This window comes from Indicator indicator, chromosome 2, assembly GCF_027791375.1.
Source record: "Indicator indicator isolate 239-I01 chromosome 2, UM_Iind_1.1, whole genome shotgun sequence".
NCBI lineage: Eukaryota > Metazoa > Chordata > Aves > Piciformes > Indicatoridae > Indicator > Indicator indicator.
The window spans coordinates 16453052-16479758 of record NC_072011.1 but is presented as its reverse complement, the minus strand read 5'-3'; the positions used below and the strand labels follow the sequence as shown (position 1 = coordinate 16479758).

At 41.8% G+C, this 26707-nt stretch overlaps 1 protein-coding gene across 1 annotated transcript in view; it reads right to left on the bottom strand.

Moving 5' to 3' along the window:
- PHACTR2 (phosphatase and actin regulator 2) overlaps nt 1–26707 on the bottom strand; it is a 145125-nt gene that overhangs the window by 52424 nt on the left and 65994 nt on the right. Inside the window, exon 2 of the mRNA XM_054399294.1 lies at nt 1374–1541. Within this exon, the coding sequence (XP_054255269.1) occupies nt 1374–1541 (168 nt within the window). The remainder of the gene's footprint in view (nt 1–1373; nt 1542–26707) is intronic.

Below are 26707 nucleotides of genomic sequence, written 5' to 3'. Positions count from 1 at the left end.
GGGAAACTAAAGGAAACTGGAAGCAATGAAGGAGAAAGCACACTGAGGGGATTTTTTTGATTGCAGTAGGGGAAGAAATTGGAGAGGTTTGGCTGTAAGGTATCCAGGAAAAACTGGGAAGACAAAAAAGAAAAAAAGAAAGGAGAAAGAGAGACTGAGAAAAGGAACTAATGTTCTCAGTAAGACTGTCCAAAACTTCACTTGGTTTATCTGGAGTGATGAAGACACCAGAGAAGAGAGCTGCTTTTTAACTTTTGTGTAAGTAAAGCCTGTTTTAGAAGCTACACTGCAAAACCACAGAGTTCCTTGTTGCAATTGTCAGTGGTTGCTATGGGTTTAAAATGCCAAGCAGTGTACTCCTAAGAATCAAGGAGAGTCTACGTTAGGAACTACTTTAGAGTCACTTTAGGACATTAGTATCGGGTTTATTGCCCAGAGCCATGGAAGACAGGGGACAGAAAACTTGCACTGTGGTAACGAATCCAAATTGCTCATAGATGCTCACTGGACTCTGATACAGCACAGCATCAAATGTCTGAATCCCAAACCGAGTGTTTGCTTTTTTTTCTGAAGAAAGCTTGGCCAGAGATGCAACACACAAAGGCACACACACATATGCAGAGTAGCACTGAGTTTCCTAAACATGGGCTCCTACAGACACTTGAGATGTTCCTAGGTTTTGGAGATGCCTGCACAGCAATGGAAAATACGACGCAGAACCTTCTGGAAGAGCAGTCAAGACACCTCAGAACATCTCAGGTTGCACCTTGCAACTGTGTTTAGCCAACTGAATCGCAGCCCTCAATACTCCTCTCTTTCAGAAGGAACGTAATTCAATCACAGTGTTTTATTGCAGACCATTCTTCAAGCCTTGCCAGTGGGGGATTGAAGGGGCAGAGCAGCCTGTTTGAAGGCAGTGATCACAAAGCTGATTCTCATTCTTCTGCTGAGCAGAGCCAGGCCTGCTTCTCCCCTCTGAACAGACAAAACTTCTGGCCCCATGTCAGCAAGGTGTATCCAAGTCATGGACTACTAGGAGGACATAGAGACATTTTCAGCATACCTGAGGATCTGTAATATAGAGCCTACTATTTCTTAATGGAGAAAAAACCCAAAAGAGTACTGTCAACATCAAAAGAATATCACATATAACGTATAGTAAACAAAACCTGCGTATTTTTGGTGATAGGCTCAGGACAGAAACTGAACAAGGTTAGGTTTTTCTGTGCCAAGGATCAAACTGGTTTTCTACGTGTCAAATAGTGTCTAAATAATCCCTGCCATCTAACAAGCTCCAAGAGTTTTTCAAATATTACTCTGCAAAGCCATCACAGTGTTTTCTACTATTAGCCACCAAAGAGACGCCTGCATACCTGCTGATGTTTCTCTGAACTTGTCACTGGTCTTCTTCTTCCTCCATTTCCAAGGTTTAAAGATTTTACCGATTGTGGAAAGTTTACCCTTCCTCTTGAAGGGAGGTGTTTGGGATCCTGGGGCTGGTCCATCCGAGTTAGCGATTGAAGCCTTATCCAAACCATCAACTGTGTAAACAAGAAAAGTAAAGGTAACTGAAGGATGGAAAACAAAACAGGACCAAACAGCTGAACTCCTCCACTAGCAGATTGCAACAGGGTGTGTGTGGGTCCACGTGTTTTCTGTTCCAGAAGGCAGCCAAGGGGCACATGATTGCAGCCCATGATCACAAACCAGTTCCCACCCTAGCTAGCCCTGCCACTTAGCACCTCAACTGCAGCCAGACAGAACTTGCTTCTCATAACACACATCTGACACTTCTGCACAGTTCTGCACTTTCCCATAGCTACCAGGGAATTTCTTTCAACATATATTTGAGTGACTTTTCCCTATCTGTGGCAAAGCTGAATAACTAGCTGTCATCACATAGAAAACAAAACACTTGCAATGTAAAAGCATAAATTATTTGAGTGAAACTAATCCTTTCTTAAATGAGCTCTAAAGAAAACTCTTCTGGCAGTGGAATGGAATTAGGTCTGCTTGATATCAGTGGTAATCAGCCATTCACAGTGCAGCCTCTCATGAGTCAGGCTTCTTATTAACAAAACGTATTTAACAATAATCTTTTGAACTGTAGCAAGAAATTTAAAGAAAGATTACTTTTCTGCAAATCATACTGAGTGATATGAAAGCAATTACTTATCAATGGCTCTAACACCAAGTTTTGTGAACAAAATGAAAACTCGTGCTGCAACATACAGTTAACTGCATACAGTTAAAATACATTTCCTAGAATTTTAACTGGGAAATTTGCAACTATTTAATTCTATTTAAGAATTGAGGTTTCTTAGACCCTTCCACCCATGGTGCTGCAAACACTTACAATGTGTTTATTTTTATTCACATAAGCAGCTTCACTGAAGTAACTATGATTACTTATGTACATAAAATTAATCACAGGCTTAAATGTTTGTGGCATACAGGCTCTGTAATTGTTTTCATTCATCTAAACATTCTAATTATAACCAATTCGGAACAGAGTTGATGCTACTCTGAACAGCAATAATGATAATCATAGATCATTAAATCAGAAAGTGCTATTCAAAGAAGGAAATATCACTGTCCCCATTTTACAGATGGAAAATATGAGGCACAGAATTGATAAGTGCCTAATTTTATATCTGCAAAATGGTTTCCTGAATCCTGGTCTTGTGTCCTAGCTGCTAAAAAGCTACATATTCAGACATATAACATCATGGTGCAATCTTATTATTGTGTTTCTCAGACAAATGGCATTTAATGAGTCCTATATTTGTCCTACACTCCAGATTGTAGGATCCAGGACATTAAAAAATACAGAAATAAAATCTTTTCTGTGAGAAAGCTGATGTAATGCAAACATGGTCCAAGAAACTTTATTTTCAATGAAATTAAGTACTGGGAAAAAAAGATCCATTGTACAACTTCATTTTTATCTATGAAGTTAAAACCAGAGATAAATTTGTATGGAAATGATAGCATTTAAATCAATAAGTGAGTTGTGCCATAAAAATGTAATAAATTCTGTACTATCAGAGAGATGGAATGAAGAGACAGAAAACTTCTCCAGGATAAATTACTGTTACTCAGATGTCGGAGCCTAAGGGTTTTATTTAAGTATTTTCCTTGGGTATTTTCTGTTCTATAACGTGGAGATAAGACAGAAGAAAGGTATGAAAATGGACTTCAAGCATATAAAGCTAAGATTCTGTTAAGGACTTGGCTATGCCTACTTCCAGCACAAGCACAAAACCTCAGCTTCCTTACCTGTGTGCCATAGAGAACAGGGTAGCCTTTAGGGAGGTTTAAGACTCCCTTAAAATCAATCAATAAATGTCACACAGGCCCAGAGAAGCTGGGTGAAAGGTGAAGGCAAGAGGATCACCAAAGGCAGCAAGCAGCTCTGCAAAAAGGGAGAGGCATGGGACAGCAGAAGGATCTCTGCAGGTGTGCCTTGCCTGGATTTAGGGATTACCCTTTTGTCTAGGCTTACAACCACTGCCTATGGAACATGGAATACAGAAAATGGAACTGTGGATCTAAGGGAGTTACAAAGGTAAAAGACCTGAATTTATCTTGGCAATTCCAGTTGATGTAAGAAGGGGCAAGCTTGCAGCCAGGAAGAGTTAGGTGAGACGTAAGGAAAGCACTTCCAAAAGGTGGGTGCTGCAACACTGGAGCAGGTCTTGAGAGGTTTTGGAGGCTCAGCCAGACACACCAGGGCTGACCTCACCCACTTTCAGTCACAGTCCTACTCTGAGCGAGGGACTGGACTGAGTGACCTTCCAAGGCCCCTCCCTATCAAGATTCCAATGGTGCTACGGGACATGGAAAGACACAAATGCTCTGTGAAATCTATGCTAGTAAATTCGTGGAATCAAAAGTGAAGTGCTTAAGAAAAGAGGTTAAGATCTGCTGGTTGAAGAGTTTTGTCCTGGGACAGGAGCCAGGCATTATCTCACTGTCAGAGGCAGTCCATCAGCTCAGTAGAGTGAAAAGCAACTCATTCCTTGGAGGCAGTCAGACAAGACCCACGTTCTCGCCTCTGACAGCTCAGAAAGACTGAGTTATTGCTTGCACTTTAGTGATACACAGCATGGTCTTGATAAACACTAGAACACAGATCTTTTCAAATCCTCCTAGGTCATGGAGTCCAGTCTCTTGCAGGCAACCACTTCCACAAAAGCCTTATCTATTTTCCCCCTTGTGCCTACCAGCAGGAATGGAGGAGAATTATGGCTCCAGTGAAGTTTGATTCCTTAATTCTTGTCACAAGAATTATTAAGAACCTGAAGTAAAATGCACTTAAGACTACATCCAAGAAAAGAAATAAGGCAGAATTTTGGTGAATATGTCAAGAGTTGTGTTATTGGGAGCCAGGGGAACTCTGATCAGATTCTCCCTGACTCTTGAAGGTAGAGATGCCATAACTCATGACATTAAAACTACCTGAAATCTGTGCTTCTCAGTACGTTAAGCAGCATCCTGTGCTGGAATTTGACACCAGAGTGGTTTGGTGATGAAGGCAGCCTAAAACGTTTCTTCTTTGCACTTGTGTCTGCTCATTCCTGACCCTAAAAAAAACCCCATGTCATCCCTTCAGTTGTAAAAACACACAACTGTTCATTTGGCTTCATCACAAGTAGATCACTTAATGATCCAGACCAGAATGCCTCCCTCTTTCTGCCCTCTTTCCTTTTTAGAAAGGTTATTTTTAATCTGGGCCACTGATTTAGTCTTCAGCACAATCCTACAAGCACTGGAAGTGTAAGGGCTGGGTGAGGAGCAGGCTGTGGCATGGGGCAGGAGCTGGTGGATGGACTGGGCAGGCAGCCTAAATCAGCTTCACAGCTGCAGCCAGGACACCAGGACACTCCACCCATGAACCTGATGGTGCTACACAGCCTGGCACACACCATGTGCCTGAAGCTGGATGAGTCCACAAAATCAGCACACTTCTGTCTGGAGCATTCACCAGGCAGGTAGAAGACTTGGGCTACTCAACCTTCCTGAATAAATAGCGTTGAAATCTGCTGTCCTTCGCTTGTCAAAGAACACCCTAACTGCTTGTCATATAGCAAGGCATGGAGTGGCCAAACAAAGGCAAGGCCTGCCTCCAGACTCTTCCTCCCCATTGCTAGGGAACACAAGAGGGGAAAAGGCACCGAACTAAGTGCTCCACTGATATTGAGGTACTAAGGCCATACCACCACCCAATACTTTCACTAGCATTGGGTATCTTGCAGTACTACTATGGTACCACCACATCACCCTTTAAGTGAGTGAGGATAACCTTTCTGTTGGAACACAGGTGATTCAGGGTATTGCCACATGTAACCATAAACTAATTGAGAAATAGCCTCGGTTCAAAGCTATCAGATGTGTGGATTTGAGTCTGAATGACTTCTATGCTTATTAACTACCAGTTAGCTAGTACAGTTATCTGTCTCTTCCTCTCACTGCACCCAGTTGCCCTGCAAGGATATGCCACAAAAACCATGTTGGTTTACAGAGACCACAAAAATCTATTCTGACTGTGTTATGATATTCTACACAGTCTTGCCAAAGGGTACAGTTGCAAGTCATATTTTTAATGTCAGCAAAATTAACATGTTTATGCAGCTGCACATGATCCCCATTGAGTGACATCAACTTGCTAAAGAGTATGGTAAGCTGCTCATTCCTGGAGCTTACTGGAAAAATTTAAGACACTGCATTGTAAAATGTGTGATGTGATCATTAACAAAATCAGAAGTTATTCTGACACTATCAATGCCATTTTCAACAAACATCTCAAATTCTGTATTGTTCTATCAATTTTTCCTGACCAGAACCAGATGGAAAGATGGGGTTTTTTCCCTTTTTATTTTTAACTTACAAGGGAAAAATGCAACTAATCCCCAGTGGATAAACTGACAAGTGGGAAAGCTGTAATATACCTCTGAGCAGCACAATGAATTGGCATCTGAGTGCTTTCGCTTGCCATACATCTGGAGTTTAACTTTAGGGAAACTCTGCCATTGAGTTAATTGACTTGATTGTGTTTTAATTAAATTAAAGGAAAAAGCTGAAGTTCAAATGTAGGCAGCTGAATGGTAGTTTCCATATGGAACTGCCAATATTGCCAAATGTTAATTGGACCTCCTGCTGGCAATGAGCTAAACAGGCTGGGTAGCTGCTGCTTCAGAGAGATGCTGGCTGCTGCCTTGAAACAGCCAGAGGGGATCCTCCCAGGATAACCACAGCAGGAATGGATACAACTGCCAGAATGCCTCCAGGTTCCTACAAAGAGATATGCATAAATGCTTTCAGGTTGTCAGTCACACACATGGACCAGCAATGCCAAAGTCCAGAAAGAGCTTCAGGAGGCAGAATTTTCTAACTCCCATCTTGCCACAAGCAAAATGTTACCTTGCTGCAGAAAGTCAAAGACTGCATGGGTGGAAAATTGAGCTCAAAAGGCCATATTCTCCTGTGACAAGCCCCTACCTAAGCTCTGCAAAAAGCACACATGCTGTTACAGAGGAACTTACAAGGGAAGAAGGGGAGCCTATGCTCCCCCTGAAAGTGATAGCACAGATGCATAGGGCTCCATTTTCCAGAGAAAAAGCCATGTGGCTCGGGGGACACCCAGCCACACTGTTCCCTTCTGTAGTACACAGAAGAGGAACATGAGCAAAGTCCCAAGGAATGGTGCTGCCTTGCACGTGCATTTATTCTGGTTTTCACTCTCTTACCTATATATCTGGGATTAACTTGCTCAGAGTCTGAAGAGTTCGTTTAGCTACCTGTCTCTTAAGTAGGAAGCCCTCACCTCGCAAGACACTAGACCCCAGCAAGCAAGGAGGGGATCTTACCTTGGCTTTCTACTACAAGTGGAAACAGTAAATCAAACCATGTTAGCTTTAGGGCTTTAGACATGCTCTTGCTTCACTGGGGTAAAGCACAAAGGACTGTTTTGCTTTAGTTACCTTAAGTGTTGTTTGTTTTGCTTTCTTTTTCTGGTCACAGTAACTATATCAACTTAAGTGCTGTTGGTTGTTTCATCAACTTGCAGGCTATCACTTTATCATATTAGTTACCACAAGCTGTCTCTTGCTAATGCATCCCAAAGGCAGGGAATGCTCTTGTAACACACAGCTTCAGTTACTTCACAGTACAGTTTTCACTTCCATTTGGTTATTTTACAGAAAGAAAAAAAAAGAAAGAAAAAAAAAAAAGGCAAAACTGTAGTTGTAGGGCACTCTGTAGAGACACTGGAAATACCAGACTGAATAGAGCTAGTCAGGGCAACCCACCCTGACTGAATTACAGTTCTCATGCAGGAACCTGTGCAGAGCTCATCTGCTCTATCTACACTGGCATATGAACTGGGGGTGGTTCTACAGTGCATTATGCACTGCAGTTAAACCTCTGTGATCACACCACCTCTCTTCTCATCTGCTTAAGGTCTGAATAAAATAACAACCTGACCTCACACTTCCAATCTGCCCACAAGTATGTTTGTAAATTAATTGTATACATTTTGGTATCATGTGGTCTTTATTAGTACACCTACACTACTTCCTCTTCTTCAAATAAATGTTTAACTTCCATCCTTTGGGCTTCCTAAGAAAGGAGTAAGTGAATGTTCAGCAATCCCGTTATACAGGTTTGAAAGTGATCTGGCCAAAAATCTTCTCTCTGACCCGAACACAGCTGGCTCTGACCAGAAGGAAAGGGACCATAGGTTTAACACAGGCTGCCTATTCGTTTTTTCACAATACCTGAGTGAAAAGCAGCAAATACAAATGTTTGGAAATGTTCTGTTTTTCAGATATATGAAACATCAGGTCAAAGATCTAATTTTGGAGCAAGCAGGTTCTTCATGAAAACAGGAGGTTACAGAGAAAATCCAGGCACAGAAATGTGGAAGGACACTAAAAAACAACTAAAAGCAGGGTATCTAAAAGGCAACTAAACAGCTGAGGATTGAAAATGAATGCTTCTTGGGATAAACCGCCTTGGAGTACAATGGTATAGATTTCCATTTATAGTTTAAAAGTATTTTTGGATAATTTTGTAACTCCACCTAAGAGTAAGCTGTACAGACTCATCTTGTTAAATTCTGCAATGACATTTTTAAGAAAACACATTTTAAAAACAGAACCACAGAACTGGAAATATTTCCTTACTGACTTTTCTTGGCATAGCCTTAATGTGGGGAAGAAAAATAGGTATAATAAGTTTACAACAAATATTTTTAGCTACACACAAGTGGTTAAAACTTCCCAGCAGACACTGATTAAAAGTATGAAAAAACCTGAAGCAAGCATGTGGCTCCTCTCCTATGTGATAATAAACAGGAATTAAAAGGAAACATTTTTGCAGAAATTAATAGGTTGGATGATGAGATAAAACTAGGCAAAGTGTGTCCCAGGGAGGACTTTGACCCTGTTCTCACTTTTCCAGCTGGCAGGATTTACTCTCTATCTGCCCTAAACAGGCCAGGAGCCCTTGGATAGCTTGTCCTAGCAGCTGTGGTACCCACTGAGGCAAAGGAAGGCGGGGCATGGTCCCCAGTGTCAATTCATCCTGACAAGAGATCCTGACAAGCTATGGGTATGCTATGTCGCTGCCCTATCAGAATGTCCTATCCTTGGCATTCCCAGCAACTTGAGAAGATGAGAAACAGTCCACATGAATTTGGGGAAAACAAAAACCAAAGGACACAAGGTGAATGCAGACGCCATCGTCTAGTGCAAACTGATGGGTAGCCCTCGTACTGTCAGGCTGCTAACTCCCATGCAGGTCTTGATGCTTACTTGTGACTCCTCTTAGAAGCCCAGGTGCCTTGAGAGGGAACCAGCACATGCTCTCAGACAGTCCTAGCTACTGTCTGTCCGAGCTGAGTCAGAAACCCAGCAGAACAGTCAAAACTTGGCCAAAGTTACCTGTTTCTAGCTCTTCTCCATACCTAAGCAATTGCAAGCTTGAGGCTGCTTCAGATCTCAGCTGGCTGGTTCCTCTGGAAGCATACCCAGCTGCTGATACACCATTCCTTGGTGTACCTGGAAACAGAGGTGTGTCCCTGTAGCTAGATAGCTGTGTTCCCAGAAGCCATCACAGCTGTCAGTAGAAAGCACACAGGTATGGCTTTACAGAGATGATGCCCACACAAGGGAACTTCCAGTCACCTCAGCCTGTTTTCACATCCCCACAGTGGAAACATTAGCTACAGCACCAATCATGATGATGACCATTTGTGAGGTTGCACTTCATCACTGCACCAAGTCAGAAAAAGAATAACTTTTTGATCAGGTGTTTAAAACCAAGTTAGTTCCTACTATTGACACAGGAGGGTCAGGCAAATAGTTCTGCTGACCAGGCTGAGCTGGATGGTGTGCCACGGAGCTGAGGCAGGAACAGAACAGGAGAGGATGAGTGAGAAGTTTGGGAAGAGATGGAAGACTTCTGCCATGAAGCCAGCACCTGAGCTCACTGTCAGCAGGTGTGAGAGCTGTTCCTCACAATGGCACAGCCTGACCTCTTCACTACATCCAATACTGAAGCAAAGACTGCCTGAAGTGCTACTATCACTAGCTATTTTTCTCTTCCACATGAAGGAAGCTGGGGAATGAGCTACACATCTCCTTTCCATCCCACCCCAATTCATTCCAGATTACCCAGCACTCATGCCAAATACAATTCTGTCTAAACATTACATATATGCATTTCCTTTTATTATCTTTAACCAGATCTTTCACAATTAATGTGTTTATACATCTGAGTAGGTTTTGTTTTGTGGGCTCCCCTCCCAATGCTTCCTGATGCTTAAGTACTGTAACAAGGTGCTCTTGATCTACATATAACAGCATATTTACATACAAAAAACCTTAGGATCAATTTGATCAGTCATGCAATCAAATCCCCCATACAGGACATTCTGGAGCTCACGGTGCTGCCTTTAAAAGCAACATTTTCTTTTATATTGGCACCAATTCAACACTTTTTCTTCCAGTACAGGAAACAGCATACTGCATTTGTCCAAACATGTGTTAAGTCAAACACAAAGCAAATAGCTTCTTTTGGTGACCCTCCTGGCTTCAGGACCCAGCTAAGGAGGTCGAGAACACTTCAACCAGCAAAATTCCGAATGTTGCTGTCATTGCAAAAGTTTGTACAAGCTGTTAGCTCTGTAGCCTCTGTAGAGAAAACTGGGTTTAAGTTCAGTTTTTAGCTGCGTTTAGAACGTTTGGCTTTGTTGCTAGATACCAGCTTGGATAAACAGTAATAATAAAACTCCAACATACTCAGAAATAACTATTAATAATTAATCACAGTTCCTCTCAGTCAAAATTTGTCAGCTCTAAACCCACAGCCTGTAAAAACTGTTCCTATCATGCTGTACCTATAATATCACAATTCTGAATACAGTCTCAGTTATCTTTTTTACTATAAGGAAATGTGAGCTGCCAAGTTGCAGCTGACTTTTATTCTGTATCATGTTTCATTACTCTTTCCATCCCCTTGCCATACAGCAAACAGCTGTTTTATTCCCTGCATCTTGATCTTGATTAGGTCCAGGATGGGGAAAATCAAGCACAAGATGACATATTTGTCAGCCCAGTTGCTCTTTCTTTGCCAATTTAAACCCATCAGGGGCATGTTCACATAAAAAGACAGGTCTGTGTCCAATTTGTGATGGGATTCAGCCATACCTTTAAAAACCAGCATGTCCCCTCTCCTACACAATCAAGAAACAGCAAGTCCATCAGCCAAGCTGGTGGCATCATAAATCTGCAGCAAAACCCAGTGCAATTACAGTACTATCTTTATGCAAATTTGAAGGCTGTGTTCATACACATTTTTAACTTCGTTTTTCCAGGAAATCAGCATTTATGGAAGCAAGGTATAGGTAGCTAAAAAGCTTTAGCTGGAACAAACTGCAAATGAGAAAGCTGCTCCACTGCATCTCATTGCACCAGGATGACGTGCTGTCCGTAGTGCATCCCACTCACGCTCAGAGGTAGGTCTGGAAACAAGGATCTTGCTTCCCTGTGCAAGAGCCAGCAGCCCTCTCTTTTTACTGCCAAGTACCAGCCCTGAACTAACCAAGGCATCAAGTCCTTTTGGGAGGGATAAAGGCTTGGTGATGCCTTGGATGGGGAGACATCTTCCTGTCAGAGAAGGCACTGAGAATATGCTCAGCTCTTCCAAAAGATTCTTCTCTTAGGGAAAAACAACTGTAAGAGCACCATCAACACAGCAGATACATAATTGATATCTTAATTTCCCCACTTCCTTGTTTCATGCTGCATTGGAGGTTCCCACATCTCTGTTCTCTGTTAATAATGAATGACTGTATTATCATGGTGTATAAGAGAGCTGGTCGTAGATCAGGACTTCTTTGTGACAAGAGCTGTACAAATAAAAACTATAAAGACAGTTCTTGCTCCAGCTTGAAGTATAAAACAGAAGAGTTTGAACAATAGATTCCTAATTTTTTATTGCCACCAGCTGAGCTGTTGTATTTCTAAGTCTTTGTAGTTATCCAAATGTCTACATGAACTTTGTTTGCAGCATGTCCTTTTCCTAATACCTCTCCAGACACTGGCATTGGGCAACTACGAAATATATCCCTGTTGTCTATAGGCTAAAATAAACTGCTAAATTGCACTTCGTGTGCCAGCTTAAACTGAACTCTTTCAGCTGGAGCTGCATGAGCATCCTTCAAGCTAGAAAGCGACTACCCACAGAAGAAATACCAGACTCCATCTTCTCCTTGCCAATGCACTTCAGGGCTGTACTGTCACAGAGCCTAAAAATATTCATTCAGTACTTAGCTTTGGCACAAATCACTAATCAGAGTTTCAAATGGCACCAGAGGTGATGCCTGCTTGTCTGGTGGGAGTGGCTCTGAGCCCACCCAGCTACACCGGCACATACCTCTGCACTGCCTCCCATCTGTGAATGCTTTTTCTTTCCTATTCCTGCTGAACCAGGTGCACGTGGGAGTCAGCAGTCATTGTAGCCCATTGACAAATTTTAATTACTTTAGTTACCATTAAAGATGATTTGTTTACTCTGTACAAAACCCAATACATACAACAAGAATCATTTAGATTAACTTAGCCAGACTAATACTAACAGAGGTCGCTCCTGCTGAATGGAATGACACACTACACTGTATTTCACATTTTCATAAAGACTCTCTTTAAATCCTTAGAAAGAACTCAGTTTTCATTGATTTGTTCGGTTTTATTTTAATTATTCCTTACAAGGTAAACAAGGCTACATGACCCTTGTGTAATTACAAAAAAAAAAAAAAAAAAAAAAAGGCAAAATGATGTACTTTAAAAAAGGGAATGAAATTGCAGCTGCTCTCATAATTATTTGGATTTCATTAATTTCATGATTCCCCAAACCCTGTGGTACCTTTGTGAGTTGCCATGACCATGCTGATACAGATAAACTGAACACTGTGTTTAACAATGTGTTCAAAAGTGCCATAGTAAGAATGTTAAAAAATCCAAACAAAAAAAACACCCCAACAAAAACGCCTGCACCTATGCCTAGCAACTCCAAGCAGCACTGGAAATTCAAAATTCTCCCAAGTGAAGAATGTACAGCATCAGGATTCACCAAATTAATCTTTGGCTTTATTTAAGCTCTGTAATGTCTTCTTTTTTAAACTACTACCAAATGTTTTCCTAGAGAGGGAACATTATGTGACAGAACGCTCGTCTGTTTCCAGCAGTCCCTGGGAAAGTGAGACATCCCTTAGGAAAGCCCATAGGAATACTTCAGAAATTCCTGATGGCAGTTTTTGCCTGTCCTGACTGTTTCTTGTACTCTCATCCTGGGCTTTCTGAAACTCACCCAGCAGTCAATGTACCCAACAAGGGAGAGAAAGGACTATTTATCTGCTCATTTTATAATCAACCAATATGTGAGCAGTCTCCCACAAAGAAACAAACAAATGCTGAGATTCCACTGGAGGTCTTTCCATAGAGGTCTTTCTTCAAGGGTTTGCCCAGAGGCAGGTGGCCCATCCCAGCAGCCAGTGCTCACCTGGGTCCCTGCTCAGCGTCCTGTGAGATGGCATTGCTGCTGGGATCCAAGCAGGGAAAGGAAAGCACAGAGCCCACAGAGGATGGAAGCTCTTTCTGCTATGCTGGCAGATTGCAGGGCTGCGCTGGCAATGAGAGGCTGAACCTAGTCCCTGAGCATTTCTGCAAGGCACAACATCTTCACAGCCATCCCCCAACAACACTCCAACTGCCTTGTTTAAAAAGCCTGTTCAGCTCCAACCTTGACCAAAGGAGCAGAAGGCCCTCCTGCAGTCTCCAGCAATCTACTTCCCTCAGAAAAAACCTCCTGGAAAGTTCTCTTTGCCATGCTGAATAAAGCTGTCATGTAACTCCATCTCCAGTGAAACACCCTTTTTGTAAGAGTAGGTTTTGAAATAGAAAGAGGTTTAATAATTACTCTGTAAAAAAGCTCCTTCAAACAGCTTACAAATAAATGACAGCAACTTTCTGGAGCTTAGAGGAGTGGTGTGACATTTTGAAAATGAAAAGAAGCAATAAAGGGTTCGGTCACCTTTCTTGCCTCAGAAAAAGGTTTCTAATTTTCCCTTAAACCTTCCTCCCATTTTTGGAAACATTCAAGTACTCACCACGTATATTGAACACTTTTAGACCCTGTGCTCAATTTTCACTCAGCTAAATGCTGATCTCTGGGAGGGAGCAGTGGTTTTCACCTCTGCAGAGATCCAAAAAGGAACCAGCGCAGCACACCATGCAGCTGCTGTCCGGGACAGCCACTGAACTGGCAGCAGCTCAATATAGCAGACCTCTCTCCTCCTTTACATGCAGGAGGCACAGAAGGGTATCCCTGGCTAGTCATATGGAAACTTTCACACACAGTACTCACATGAGCTAAGGTATTTCAGGGAAAACCCTGAAACTGTGGCAAAAATGCAGAGGAGCCACATAAGTAAAACTGAAGATGCCCGTATTTAGGTAGAAGATTTTCTGTGTATCAATGCAGATCTTCAATACAAGCAACACAGTTAAGTACAACACCACAGCCTGACTTGGGTTAAAAAAGTTGCGAAAAAAGCATCATTAACTTTCATTGGACATTTTCTTGTTCTAGTAGGAATAAAATAAAATTAAAGCCAACTATTAAGTGGCCTTTCTTTTTAACTCCTGTGTAAGATCAGGATCTGAAGGGGGCCTTCAAGAAAGCTGGTGAGGGGCTTTTTAGGATATCAGGTAGTGATGGACTAGGGGGAATGGAGCAAAACTAGAAGTGGGTAAGTTCAGATTGGATGTTAGGAAAAAGTTTTTCCACATGAGGGTGGTGAGACACTGGAACAGGTTGCCCAGGGAGGGGGTGGAAGCACCATCCCTGAAAGTTTTTAAGGCCAGGCTGGATGTGGCTCTGAGCAACCTGATCTAGTGGAAAGTTTCCCTGCCCATGGCAGAGGGGTTAGAACTAGATGATCCTTGAAATCCCTTCCAACCCTAACAATTCTGTGATTCTGTGAAACTTGACCAATGGAGGTATGCATGATGTAACTAACTTTTAAGATGTTCTGTGAAACCTCATGACATTTCATGCTTTTATGAAGAGCAGTCATTGCGGAACTAGGTCTATAAGAATTTGCACTTAAACCAAAACTCTTCAGTTTCATGTCCATGAGCATGTATATGGCCCACATCAACAGGGCCATATGTTGCCTTGGCATTTGAAGGCAAACCTATAGGGTTTGGACAGGTGCTGGCATGAGGAGAAGCAGCCTGGCCAATCACCCATCCAGTGACCCCCATGTAAATCAGCCCCTGCCAGTGCACCTCAGTGACACTGCAGCAGCCTGCTGAAGGGTAGGGTCCCAGGGAAAACATGATCCTTTTTCAAATAATACCAGCTCTGAGGAGCATGAAGAATCTTCAGATGTTGCCTCAAAGTTTCCAATCCAAACACCTTCCTTCCCACTGAGCTCTGTCTCAGATTCTGCCTTCCCACTCCAGTCAGCTCCTATGTTGACTTTAAATTTCTGCTTTTAACCCACTTGGGAACCAAAGGTTTGAGTGGACTTTTAATTATCTTTCACCCCAACAAAGAATTCTAAGGTAATAATTGCATGTTTAAAAAAGACAGAAATGGTTGGTGCAAAGACTGAATTATAAAGAAATATACAGAGTAAAACAAAATAAACCTCTCCAGATTCACAAGTTTTCCCCTTAATGACATCTGGGCATGCCAGCAATTGCTTAAACCAGAAAGAATGGGGCTCTGTGCTGGTATTTTTTTTCTTTAATGAGATTTAACTGCTTGGTATTTATTTGGCTTTTTAAAGGAATGGGTAATTTAATTAGTAGCATTGCATCTGTTCTTCCTCCACTCTCCCCTCACTCTTCTGTGGAATTTACTGCATCAAGAATGGGAAAAAAAAAAAAAACAACCACCAAACCTGAAAGAAACCTCTGGCTGCACATATACAGAGAATATATCAATTCTTAGAGCTTTATAAAAAAAAAACTGGTCTATGCCACAAGACCCCTTAGTGCTGATGAAAAGACACTGGCATCCAGTTCTGTTGTGCTGTATATATAGGTAAATACATGTATAAAAATATCTGAGGGCTGGGTGTCGAGAAGGAAGGGACAGTCTCATCTCACTTGTGCCCTGGGATAGGACAAGGGGCAACGGATGTGAACTACAGCACAGGAAGTTCCACCTCAACATGAGGAAGAACTTCTTTATTGTAGGTTGTCACAGAGCACTGGAACAGGCTCCCCAGAGAGGTTGTGGAGTCTCCTTCTCCGGAGACTTTCAAGACCCGTCTGGATGCATTCCTGTGTGACCTAGTCTAGATTCTATGGTTGGACTTGAAGATCTCCAGAGGTCTTTTCCAACCGCTACTGTCCTGTGATCCCTGGAAACACGGCCTGAAGAAAGAAAACAGGTTGCCAAACTTGCTAAATAGTAGCATTCCCGTGCAGGGACTGTCAGGGTGTAAAACTTGCAGTAAACTGCAGGCAGGCAGGGGCTGAGGAAGCTGCTCCCCTTCGAAAGCTAAAGCAAGAGTTAACTATGGCAGCAGATTAACTCAGTGGCTGCGTTCAGCTGTATTCCACCACCACATTGAGCTCACTTAATTAAGTTGGTTTTGGTTTTAATTTTTTCTTCATCATATCTTCTGGGAGATGATGTTTCTTACAATGTTATTCTGTGGTTGTGGAAACCCTGAATGCACAGCAGGGTGAGCCTATGAGAGAGGTGTTTTCTCTACAAACAGTTCCCTTTAGGATGGCTGGTTGAAAACACAAACACAAAAATCCACAGCCTGACTTTGGTCATTTGTGCTCACTTAGTTCCTTGGTCCATGGCTTTCAGGTCTGGTATGCTTCATCTCTAGGGAGGTAAGGGAATGACAATATTTAATTATCACACCAGACCACTCTCAAGAGTGATTAACACTCACAGAAGAGTTCAGAGTTGGAGGCATGAACTCCTCTAGACTATGCCAGGGTGGTAAGCTGTGACCTTTATTCTTACATACTAACAGTTTTGCTGAATTTGCACTCCAGCAGTTGGGAAAGGCTGAACTGATGGAGGGGTAATGTCTAAGGGAAGGTTAGAATCTGTGGGTGCATCTTCAGCCACCACAGCTACTTCCAAACTAATAATCAGTCTATGCATTAGTGTGCTGTGCTATATACATCAACTTCTGTGTCCTGCTTCTCCAGTTAACTAGAGAAACCTGCAAAGTCCCCAACCTTTGCTTCGTGGTTTAAACGGTACTGAAAACAATGCTTAGCTTTTGGGTGCTTTCTAGTGGCCTAGCCCTGTATTTTCAGTTTGTTTGGTTTTTTTTTTTCAATTATTCTTTCATGGATGACACCTAGAAAGGTACATTCTTTTTGCATCTCCTCCTTTCAAAAATATATGATCCTAGAGATTCAATACTGATGTTAAATATTTTTCTCTTCAACACTTTTTTTTTTTTTTCATTTTGAAGTAAGCTACAGAGTTTCTGAGTGTATTACATGTTTCAGAAATAAATTGTTTGTCTTGCTGGGTCTGCTGAAACAAGCCTCCTCCTCTTCTCCCCCCTTGCCTCCAATGGTGACAGGAAAATTAAATCAGCAGGAAGAGCAGTGCCAGAGGAGAGTTAAGAGAGAGGTGTTGCTGTAAGTGTCCAAGATAGTTGGTTTTTGAGTTTCAGGTATTGTCCAACAAAAGGCTTTAAAAGCCAGGTGACATCATCAGAGTAGTTAACCTCTCACTCTTTCTCCTTTTGGCTCATGTTCTGCTAATCTCTCTTTCTCCTCTCACTAAAGTACAGACCATTTTTCATTTCTGCTTGGTCCTTGTCCATCTCTTGACAAGCTGGTTTTATCCATAGTCTTAATTGTCCATTTTATTGTTCAATACCTTTTACAGACATGGTCTCTTTCATGTCTCACCACCAGGCCTTAAGTATTTCTTCCCATACTATTCCCATACATTAAAAGCAGCAATATTCAAGTAGGAAACAACAGCAGCATCTTCTTCCCAGGAAATAAAATCCGGTGTCCTCTTATAAGAGTCAGACCAGCCTTTTAAAACGTTTAATTTCAAGGATTTAAGTACAGGAATCACTCTGCAATTACTACAACTGTTTTAAATCACAGATGGATTTTTAATACCAATTATTAAAACCAGATTTTCCTTCTTTTTATCAATCACTTGAACAACTAATAAAGAGGAGAACCATGGTATACTACGTAGAACAAGAAAACTGCTACACCCTTCTCAGTATCAACATAAAAGAGGCCAGATTAGCAGTGCCCTATAACACCACTTCACATTTTCGGAACAAGAAAACTCTTAGCATCCATGCCAAAAACAACACTTCCTTCCTCTCAGAAAGGTGATAAATCTCTAAAAATTCAAGAAACAAACCAGTAATCTGCAGACACATTGAATGAATTTACAGGAAAGGAAATGCACAGCCAGTCTCAAATTATTACCAATGATGTAAATTATAACACATTCTATGTGTATAATTTAAACATGCCCAGTTTCCTGGCAATGAAGTGTTCAGGGCTTTTTTTTTCAGCGAGTATCTAAAAACCATTTCCTACCAGCTTACAAGAACTGAAAGTGGTCACATGAGTCAAAACTACTTGACTGTATCCCACTGAATCTGTGTTTGATAAGTAGACAACAAAAGTGTCATTTCTTTGTTGACCTACCCAGGATCTTGGTGAAAGAAAAGAAAGAAAAACCCACAGGAGATTAGTTTCAGCCTGGGTGACTTTCTATTGCTTGTATTGACATAGATGCTTCAGGTAAGTTGATCTCTGGGGGTTATAAGCACAAACCAGACCATTAGTCACTACTCACATTTTCAACCTGGGGTGCTGCTGCTTTGGTGAACTTCACTGCTTTAATGCCCAAGCATTAAAAATCTCTTGCCATCCCTCAGACAGTAGAGGTGGGAGATCTACAAGTCACAATGAGGCTGAGCACAGCCTCGCAGGTAAACATGGGATAGAAGCAAGCATCTTGGACATCCTACTCCCTACAGCGTATTCAAAAACCAACTTGGGGCACAGATGGACATAACCTAGGGCTACAGTGTCATGACTCTTCCATGAGCTGCTACTCTTTTTGGCATCCATGCCACAATACACATTGATTTATATTGGTTTCTGGGATACACCAACAGAGGCTGCAGTTTGCTGAGGATGCAGACACAGACACTGGCACACAGCACTGGCTTCCCAGCTCCTGGTTCGATCACTGGTGCACCTGGCTGCAGGGGGCTCAGCTGAAGCATAGAGCACAGCTCCTGTGCATCATCAATGTGCAACTCTTTCCCGCAACAGGCTGCCCTCCCATGAAGTTTGCTGAGCACTGAGACCAAACTTCACTCATGATGAATGCTTTTTCACTTAGCTCAGCTGGATACCAAAAGAAGTTGGGATCCAAATTGCTTTTGCCTGCCCTTGCTCTGCAACTACTCAGGCAGAAAGGAGGAAAGAACAATCCTGTCTTCTTCAGCAGAAAAAGGAAAGTGAAATGACAATAATTTTAGTGTGCATCAATAAAGTTTGGGGTTGAAAATCCTAGAAAAACAACCAGGCATGACAAATCCTCAGTCAAGAGTTAATTTTCTGAGCTGAAGCTTCAAGCAATTAAAGAAAAATTCTTAAGCCTGGAAAAGAGTCCCTGTGCACTTCTAAGTACTGTCAATAACAGCTAAAGCTGGAAAAGTAAATTATGTCATAGCAGTGAAGTTTCAGGGTCTATCACAGTTATACTAATTGTGTAAATTGCACATATATCTTAAATCAATAAACATGAGAGACTTTCTGTATCTTTCATTAATTATTTCTAATCTATAAAGTATGTGATCTGTTTGCACAGAGCAGTAATAGCTCAGGTTTGAAGTCCAACAAGCATCTAAGGACTCTGCACCATTTTCCTGGGCAACAGATAAAAAACATTCAGATCTCCAGAAAATACAAAAAGGATTAAATAACAGTGAAACTAGGATGGTCTGTCTCCATGACTAGAATTTGCTGATGGTTTGGGCAGCAGGTTAGACTGAAGACATTCTGCAACACTTCACAAAAAAGGCACATTCTTAGGGTGAGGGATGCAGGTTGATCTTTGGGAACAGAACTGTTTTACTTACAGTTTCAAATGTTAGGACAGCTCTATCACAGTCTAACTCTGATCAGCAAAACATCTCTGTAATCCACATGAAACTGAAGTAGGAATCAGAGAAAGAAAAGGCAACACATCCCTCACTGTTTACATCTTTTCATATAAAACTTCATTTTCACAAAGCTATTGCTGACACAGGATTCTGTATTAATACTCTGATCTGCCAAATAACAAAGTGTTCTCACAGATTATAGTATTATTGAACATACACTTAGTCAATCCTTTATCAATTCAGACAGCAAGTCATTATCTTCACATTTTTTTTCATTTTACTTGCATGAAACCCGACAGCATACCCTAGACTTCTGTACAATAACAGAGCAATCTAGAACCTCACTTCTCCCTAGCATTTTTCTCCACTTACACTGACCATAGCTCTTCAGAGCAGTGAGGGAACACAAAGATAAACAGGACCTTCACTTTTGGCAGGGACTTTTATTTCCAAGTGCCCAAAACCCAAGTCAGGCACAGCAGCAACCTTGAATAAAGCCTGAAGCAACTCAAGTCTTAAATCAAATTTCCTAATAATGAACATGATGGACAAAGGTAATTGCATTGTCTGTATAGACTGTTAGTCCAAACCACTTTGTAGACTGCAAATAGGCAAGGCTGAATTGACTCATTTATCATAAACAGGAAAAAAAAATCCAAAAGAGAGGACATCCAGCACTGTTTTTCATGTGATTCTAGTCAGAGACAGTGAGAAAACTGTCCATCTTCACACCATGCATCACCTTGGATGTGTACACTGACCTTCCTACCTAGTTCCTACTGAACCCTTTCTGTCTTACAACATGGTAGGAAATAGCACAATCTGGAGTCCCGATGTAGTTTTACATTTGCCCCAAAGTGTATTTGACAGTCTAGAGATTGTAGAGCTCACCTAAGAGAGAATATAAATGACTTGATTTGGTTCTTTGATTTGGGGGCACAAAATAAAATAAACTTCCCCCCTCCTCCCCCATCTGCCTACCTTCCCTGATGATCACTTGTACTCATACCTTCCTCCTCTTCCTTCCTCTGTTACACATATATTTTTAACGTCAGTATTTTTGAGTTGGCTTGAATCCAGACCTGACTGAAGGCTTCTCAGCGCACTTGGCAAAACTGTCAACTCAGAGGCACAGCCAAAAGTGAACTGCCTCCTTCCCTGACATACCTATGCCCTGGCTGCTGTCTCAACAGGGTCACAAGCGACTGGCATCGCTGTCTAGGATTTGCCAGGTACAAAGCATACCAGAGCCACCACTGCCTCTGCTAGAGACATTCTGTGGATCAGAAACATTCTTCCAGCCACTGTCACAATTTAAATGCACCAGGCAGAAGTAAGTTCTGGAAGCAGGCTGTTTGCTGAAGTATTAAAAAACAAACCTGCCAGTGATTAACTCACAGCATTAAATGGACGCTATATTTTTCATCACCATCATTATATTTTAAAACAATAAAATAAAAAATAAATGCAAACCCAGCACTCACTCAGAAGCATTTCAGCGATGTTACTTTCTTCATTTTTCAAATCTCAGAAAGCATCAGTGTTCAAAATGAATAAAACACAACTTTAAGTCAGTCAAAACAAGATGTAAATGTCCAAGTCTTTCCTGCTTTTAACAGGCAGGACTGTGATATGGCTTAAAGACCAAGGAAGATTTGGGAACTCTTTGGTTTCCTCCTGGCTGTTTTAAGTTGCTGTCCTGCTTCCTTGTGCTCAATTTTCCCATTTAAATCAAGGAATATTATAAAAGGGGGATGGAAAGTGTTTTGAAATCTGTAACACAAAATGCCACCTAAGAACAAGGCTGCATTACCCAGGAGCAGTAAGAAAGCCAAGGAAGAGGATCTAGGAAGGAAGGACAACTGATCCAAGGGGTGGCTGAAATCCAACGGGGAGTGGGATCAGTTGTCAGTGGGGCTTAGCACAGGGGGCTGAGAAGGAAACAAGATCTCCTGTGAGCTTTTCATCTGGGGGAAGTAGTGGGTGGTCATCTGAGAAGACAACCTCACACAAACCCAGCCAGTTCACAGCACTGTGCCACCCTGCCATGCTGACCTCCTGGGAGCCAGCTCTCTCTCTCCTGGTAGCAGATGAGGAAGCTGATGATTAACACTGCAAACAGGTGATTAGTGGCTACTGAACACGAGCACATCAAAGCATCTCAGTCCCCATGCCTGAAATGAAAGGTCACGTACCCTAGCAGCTAAATGAGGAGAATTCCTGGCCATCCTTGAAGCAGCCTCAGAGCGAGAAGAGGTGAGACACCAACCTGGGACTTTTTGAGCACTAGGCCTTTATTTTCACGCACATACGTTCCTGTGGCTCTCACAGTTCCTGTGATGTGCCTGGTGCTCCATGTCCTTACAAGATCTCTGCTCCTCGCCACGCCCCTTAGCAAAGGCTCAGATTGCAACCTTCGCTGCAGTGAGTTATTACTGCAGCTGAGGAGCTCAGCCTGAGCCACCCAGCAGCAACTACTTTGGCAGTGGGGGAGTTTTGCTCTGGCAGATCACAGTGTGTATACAGCAGCACCCACAAACATATAAATACATTATATATTTTAGAAATGTGCTTTATTTTAAAACGTCTGCAGTTTTCTCCCTGTAAATAGTGAATCATTCCACATGCCCATGATTGGACCCTCACCACCAGCACAAACCCGAATCGTGTTTCTGGGTGCTGATACTACACTTTTAGCAGTTGCTATTTTAATATTTCAGCCCAAGACACACAAGGACCAAGTTCTTAAAAGAGTTGTTGCAGTTCCCATTAATAGTGGGCAAATTAGAGGCCATCCATTCTGCATGAAAACATGGACCTTTTATGCCTTTTTCTAGGTACCTAAAATAATCAGACCAAAGTCTGGGGCAAAATGCCTTGTCAATACTGTCACAATTTCAGCCCCATCTGACGACACTAGCAGGATGAAAAAAGAGTTTCCCATGTTCAAGATCTACAAAAACTGAAAAACTCTCAATGTAAATTTAGTAGCAACTGAAAAGACAGAGTTCCCTTTATATTGTACTTACGACTCTCCCATAAATTACAAAAGCATAAAGAAGGGGGAAGAAGCAATAGGATTCCCAGTGCAGTATTACAGCAGTTCAGCTACTGAGCCCCCAACTAGTTTAAACCTCAGGGAAAAAATAAGCAACATAAGGGTTTCTGCTCAGAAAGACCTTTGTGGCTGTGGACAAGACATTTAAGACTTCACATCAAACAGAACTTGGCATTTCAGCTCAGTAGCTCTGCTTTCCACTCTTTCAAGTGCACCAGTAACTGAAATAACCAGCTAACAGGTGTGTTCTGAGTAGCTCACCACACCTGTGGATGCTTTTCGATGCCCTCCTGTAAAGTGCAATGACATCAAAGTTCTTCCACTTTTGAAAATAAGAGAAGCTGGAGGAGAAAAATCAACTTAATTTCTGTCCTCATTAAGAATTATTACTGTAAAGACTTGTCTGCACATTCAGATTTGTAGTGCCAAGAATTTAAGTCTACGGCTGAGCACCTCCATGTCCAACTCTACAGCAGCAAAAGTGTTGGCTCCAAAACAATACCCTCAGTAAGGCTCACAAGTAGCTACTACCAAAGAGCACTACTGGAATAATGTGGCTTCCTAGACAAGTCCTCAAATTGCTGCACTGATAACCAATAAGTTTGTTTACCAACACTTAAGAGTTGCAGAAACTAATAGTAGTTTTCCATTTTATTTCAGGATCAATATCAGGTTGCCCAGTTAAAGCAATTACAATTCCTCTGCACAGATACAGGTGAAGCTGCTGTTCTTTTGTCAATGAACAGGAAATCCCATAAAGCCATGAGAGATGAAGAAGAGCAGTCTGAGAAACATGTTCACTTCTGACCTATGAGAATCATTTTGTCAAGGGCCAAGGTCAACAAACAACAGGATCCTACCAGTGACTGCTTTCATCTCACAGGGAGAGCTGGGTGGGAAATAGTTCTCCTGTGCGGTAAAAGTACATTTTCATGTCCTTGAAAAAAATTTGGATCCATAATAGGATGAAACACAAGCCTGAAAATTTGTGCTCTGTTTCTGTAAAACGTGTGTGAGGAGAACTCCCACCCACCCCAGAGTAAACAGGTCTATGGATTATATATTTGGTGCTGCAGGTAAGCACAGGGATCTGAGCTCAGTCTTCAGCTGGCCACATGGAGCACTGACCAGTGGGGCAAAAGATTCCCTGTGCAGCTTGTCCTTCCCCTCCACATATCCTCTGTTCTGCTTCAGACCCTGTGCTAAACTGCCTGACTTCTTTCTAAGAACACTGGTAGGTTCTGGGTTTACTGCAATTCATTCTCAACAAGGCATTGCTACTTAAGAAACAACAAAAAAATCTATCACTGTCTACCTAGGTCTGCTTCAATCTTTCCAATATGCTGATCATTCTTCCACTTGAGGATTTTTTCCCAGTACTGTGGCAGGTACTGAACTACACAAGAACAAATCAAAAAAGGGAAAAAAAGAGTGATAAAAGCATGCAGCTCTGCTGCCCTTTGTAGATCAGAAAACAGAAGAGATAGCATTTGCACATGATAGCTGATAACCCCCAAAAGCACTGAACTCCTGCCAGTGAGCAAGGAGAAGACACACTAATCTAGTCCTGCCAGACATAGGGAAATCAAAGAGGAAGAAAGATGAACAAAGAAGTATGCACTCTACCTTTCCCACATACCTATGCTGTCTTCTCAAGCCCCTCTTGCAATTACTGTTTGTTCACATTAGCTAACTGGACAAATAACAAACAAGCTTTAGGAAAATATATTCAAATTACTAAAAAGCTGGAATTGAGGTGGAGACGGAGCAAAAAGATTGCCTGGTGGGTGTCCACAGAAAGATAAGCCCTGCTTTGCTGCCCATCTACCACTCATACTTATGTGAGATAGATTCTTTAATCCTGATCCTCCTGTGCAAAATACTTCCAACACCCACTGATCCACGAGCCAATAGCAAACTCTAGCATGAGATATTTGCTACTAAAGTTCCAAGGGGTCATGAAAATCTGATTCTTTCCCTCTTCATAGGCACTGTAATCCATCTGGTATGAGTATACATTTACCCAGTCAAGAAGGACTTTGAGTTTTTTGGTCAGGCCTCAGTCTTGCTCTTAACCCAACAGGCAAGTACCACTAGGACTTTTGTCTGTTTAAGTACTTCAATATATATTTCACTTTCCAAGAGTAAAGTCTTTCATTTAAAGTAAATCTCAAAAAAACCCACAGGGCATTGGCTGGGGTCCACACTGAGAATTGTACTATGCATATATTTTATCTCTTCTAACACTCTGTGACTTTACGAAAAATCTTTTATTTCAATTTTTCTACATCAAACCATGTTCACTGCATTGGTCCACCCAAAAGGCCCCATGGTAATTTACAAGTGATGCCCTCCCCTGTGCCCAGTCATCATTCTCTTTGAACCCTGCAGGGGTATAGCAGGAACCAGAGGGCAGGATCCAAGCCCTTGCAGGCTGGCATGGCTGCAGAAAAAAAAAAAAAAGGAACAAACAGGCAACTAACTTCTCACAGCTGCTTTTGTGTGGCTCAGTGGGGATCTGAATGCACTATTGATTCCTTAGCCCTAAAACAGATTTGTAGCCCCTGTGTGTGCAAGACAGGAATCTCCTTCAACTCTAATCTCTGGCAGCTGTCAAAGACTTAAAACAGTTTGTAGCTGGCTAACATGCCACAATCAACCAAGATTTCAGGACTGCTTGACTAAAGGGCAACCCATCTGAACCAGAACCGATAGAAGTCATTCTCCTGCCCTGATCAGAGCTGGACAAAGCCTCAATTTAATATGCATTCAGACCCTAGCAGACTAGAGAAAACAAATTACTTCACCCTAAGAATCCATGTCACCCAGAAACCTACTTGCTTCCATGGTTTCTTGTTGGGGATATACTCTCACCACATTTTTCATAGGGCTGGAAGTGCAGTGGGATTGCTCTTCTGTGATACCTCCAAGAGGCACGGCACTGCCAGTATCTGATCACAAGAGAAGCACTCTTTAAATAGTGATAACTAGAATTTACTTGGCAAGATTGAGGTAGCATCACCATTAATTTTCATCTTCAGATGATTGTCTCTTCTTGCTCCTTATTGAAAATCTTGGTTTCAGTTAGAAAGAAGTGGAGGGTGATTTTTTTTCATTTAGATAAAACTAGTAATCCAGCCCAATTACTATTAGCATTCTGCTGAGGGAACACAGGCACCAGCACTATTCATTAGTCAAGATGCAGGCCCCCTCCCAGGCAAAACACCCTCACAATAGACTTCTGCCCATAAAGAGTTTGGACACACTTTTGAACAGGAAGTTTAACAATAACTTTGAACAGGTCCATCCGTTTCCTTACATCTGTTTCCTCAGGCCTACCTTGATATAACTCTAACCTGCTGGCTACTGGGTGAAACCTTCAACAGGATGGTGAAACCTACTGGAAATAGTCAGATTTTTCTTTCATTCAATGTTTGGCAGGAGAAAAAAAATCACTCAATATTTTGCCTGGGATGGTATCACTGGGAAATTGTACCCCTGGAGCTTCTCTGAAAATGAATGTTATTACTACATCCATAAAGCAAAAAGCAAAGGGGAAACAAAGTTTGTTGTGCTGTCTCCTATTTGAGAAAATAGTCCCACATTAAGTGCAAATAAGCAAATTAAGAATAAAGTTCAGGCTTTGGAATTAAAGTCGAGAACAAGATTTGCCTTTTTTTTTTATTATTGTTTTGTTAATGGATGCAAAGGAAACAGGCATAGAGGAAAAACATGTGTGCCGTGACATTTTTGCAGGAAATTTCAAACCTCGCTGGAGTTAAAATTGAGATGCTACATCCTATTATTGCGGGAAGAGACCTGCTCTGTTTTTCAGTAACTAAAACACATCGGGTTATCCTAATGTGCCCCCAGATCACATTCCCAAATAGTTCATACTTTTTTCAAAAAGTTTCAAGCAGCTCGAACAGGCT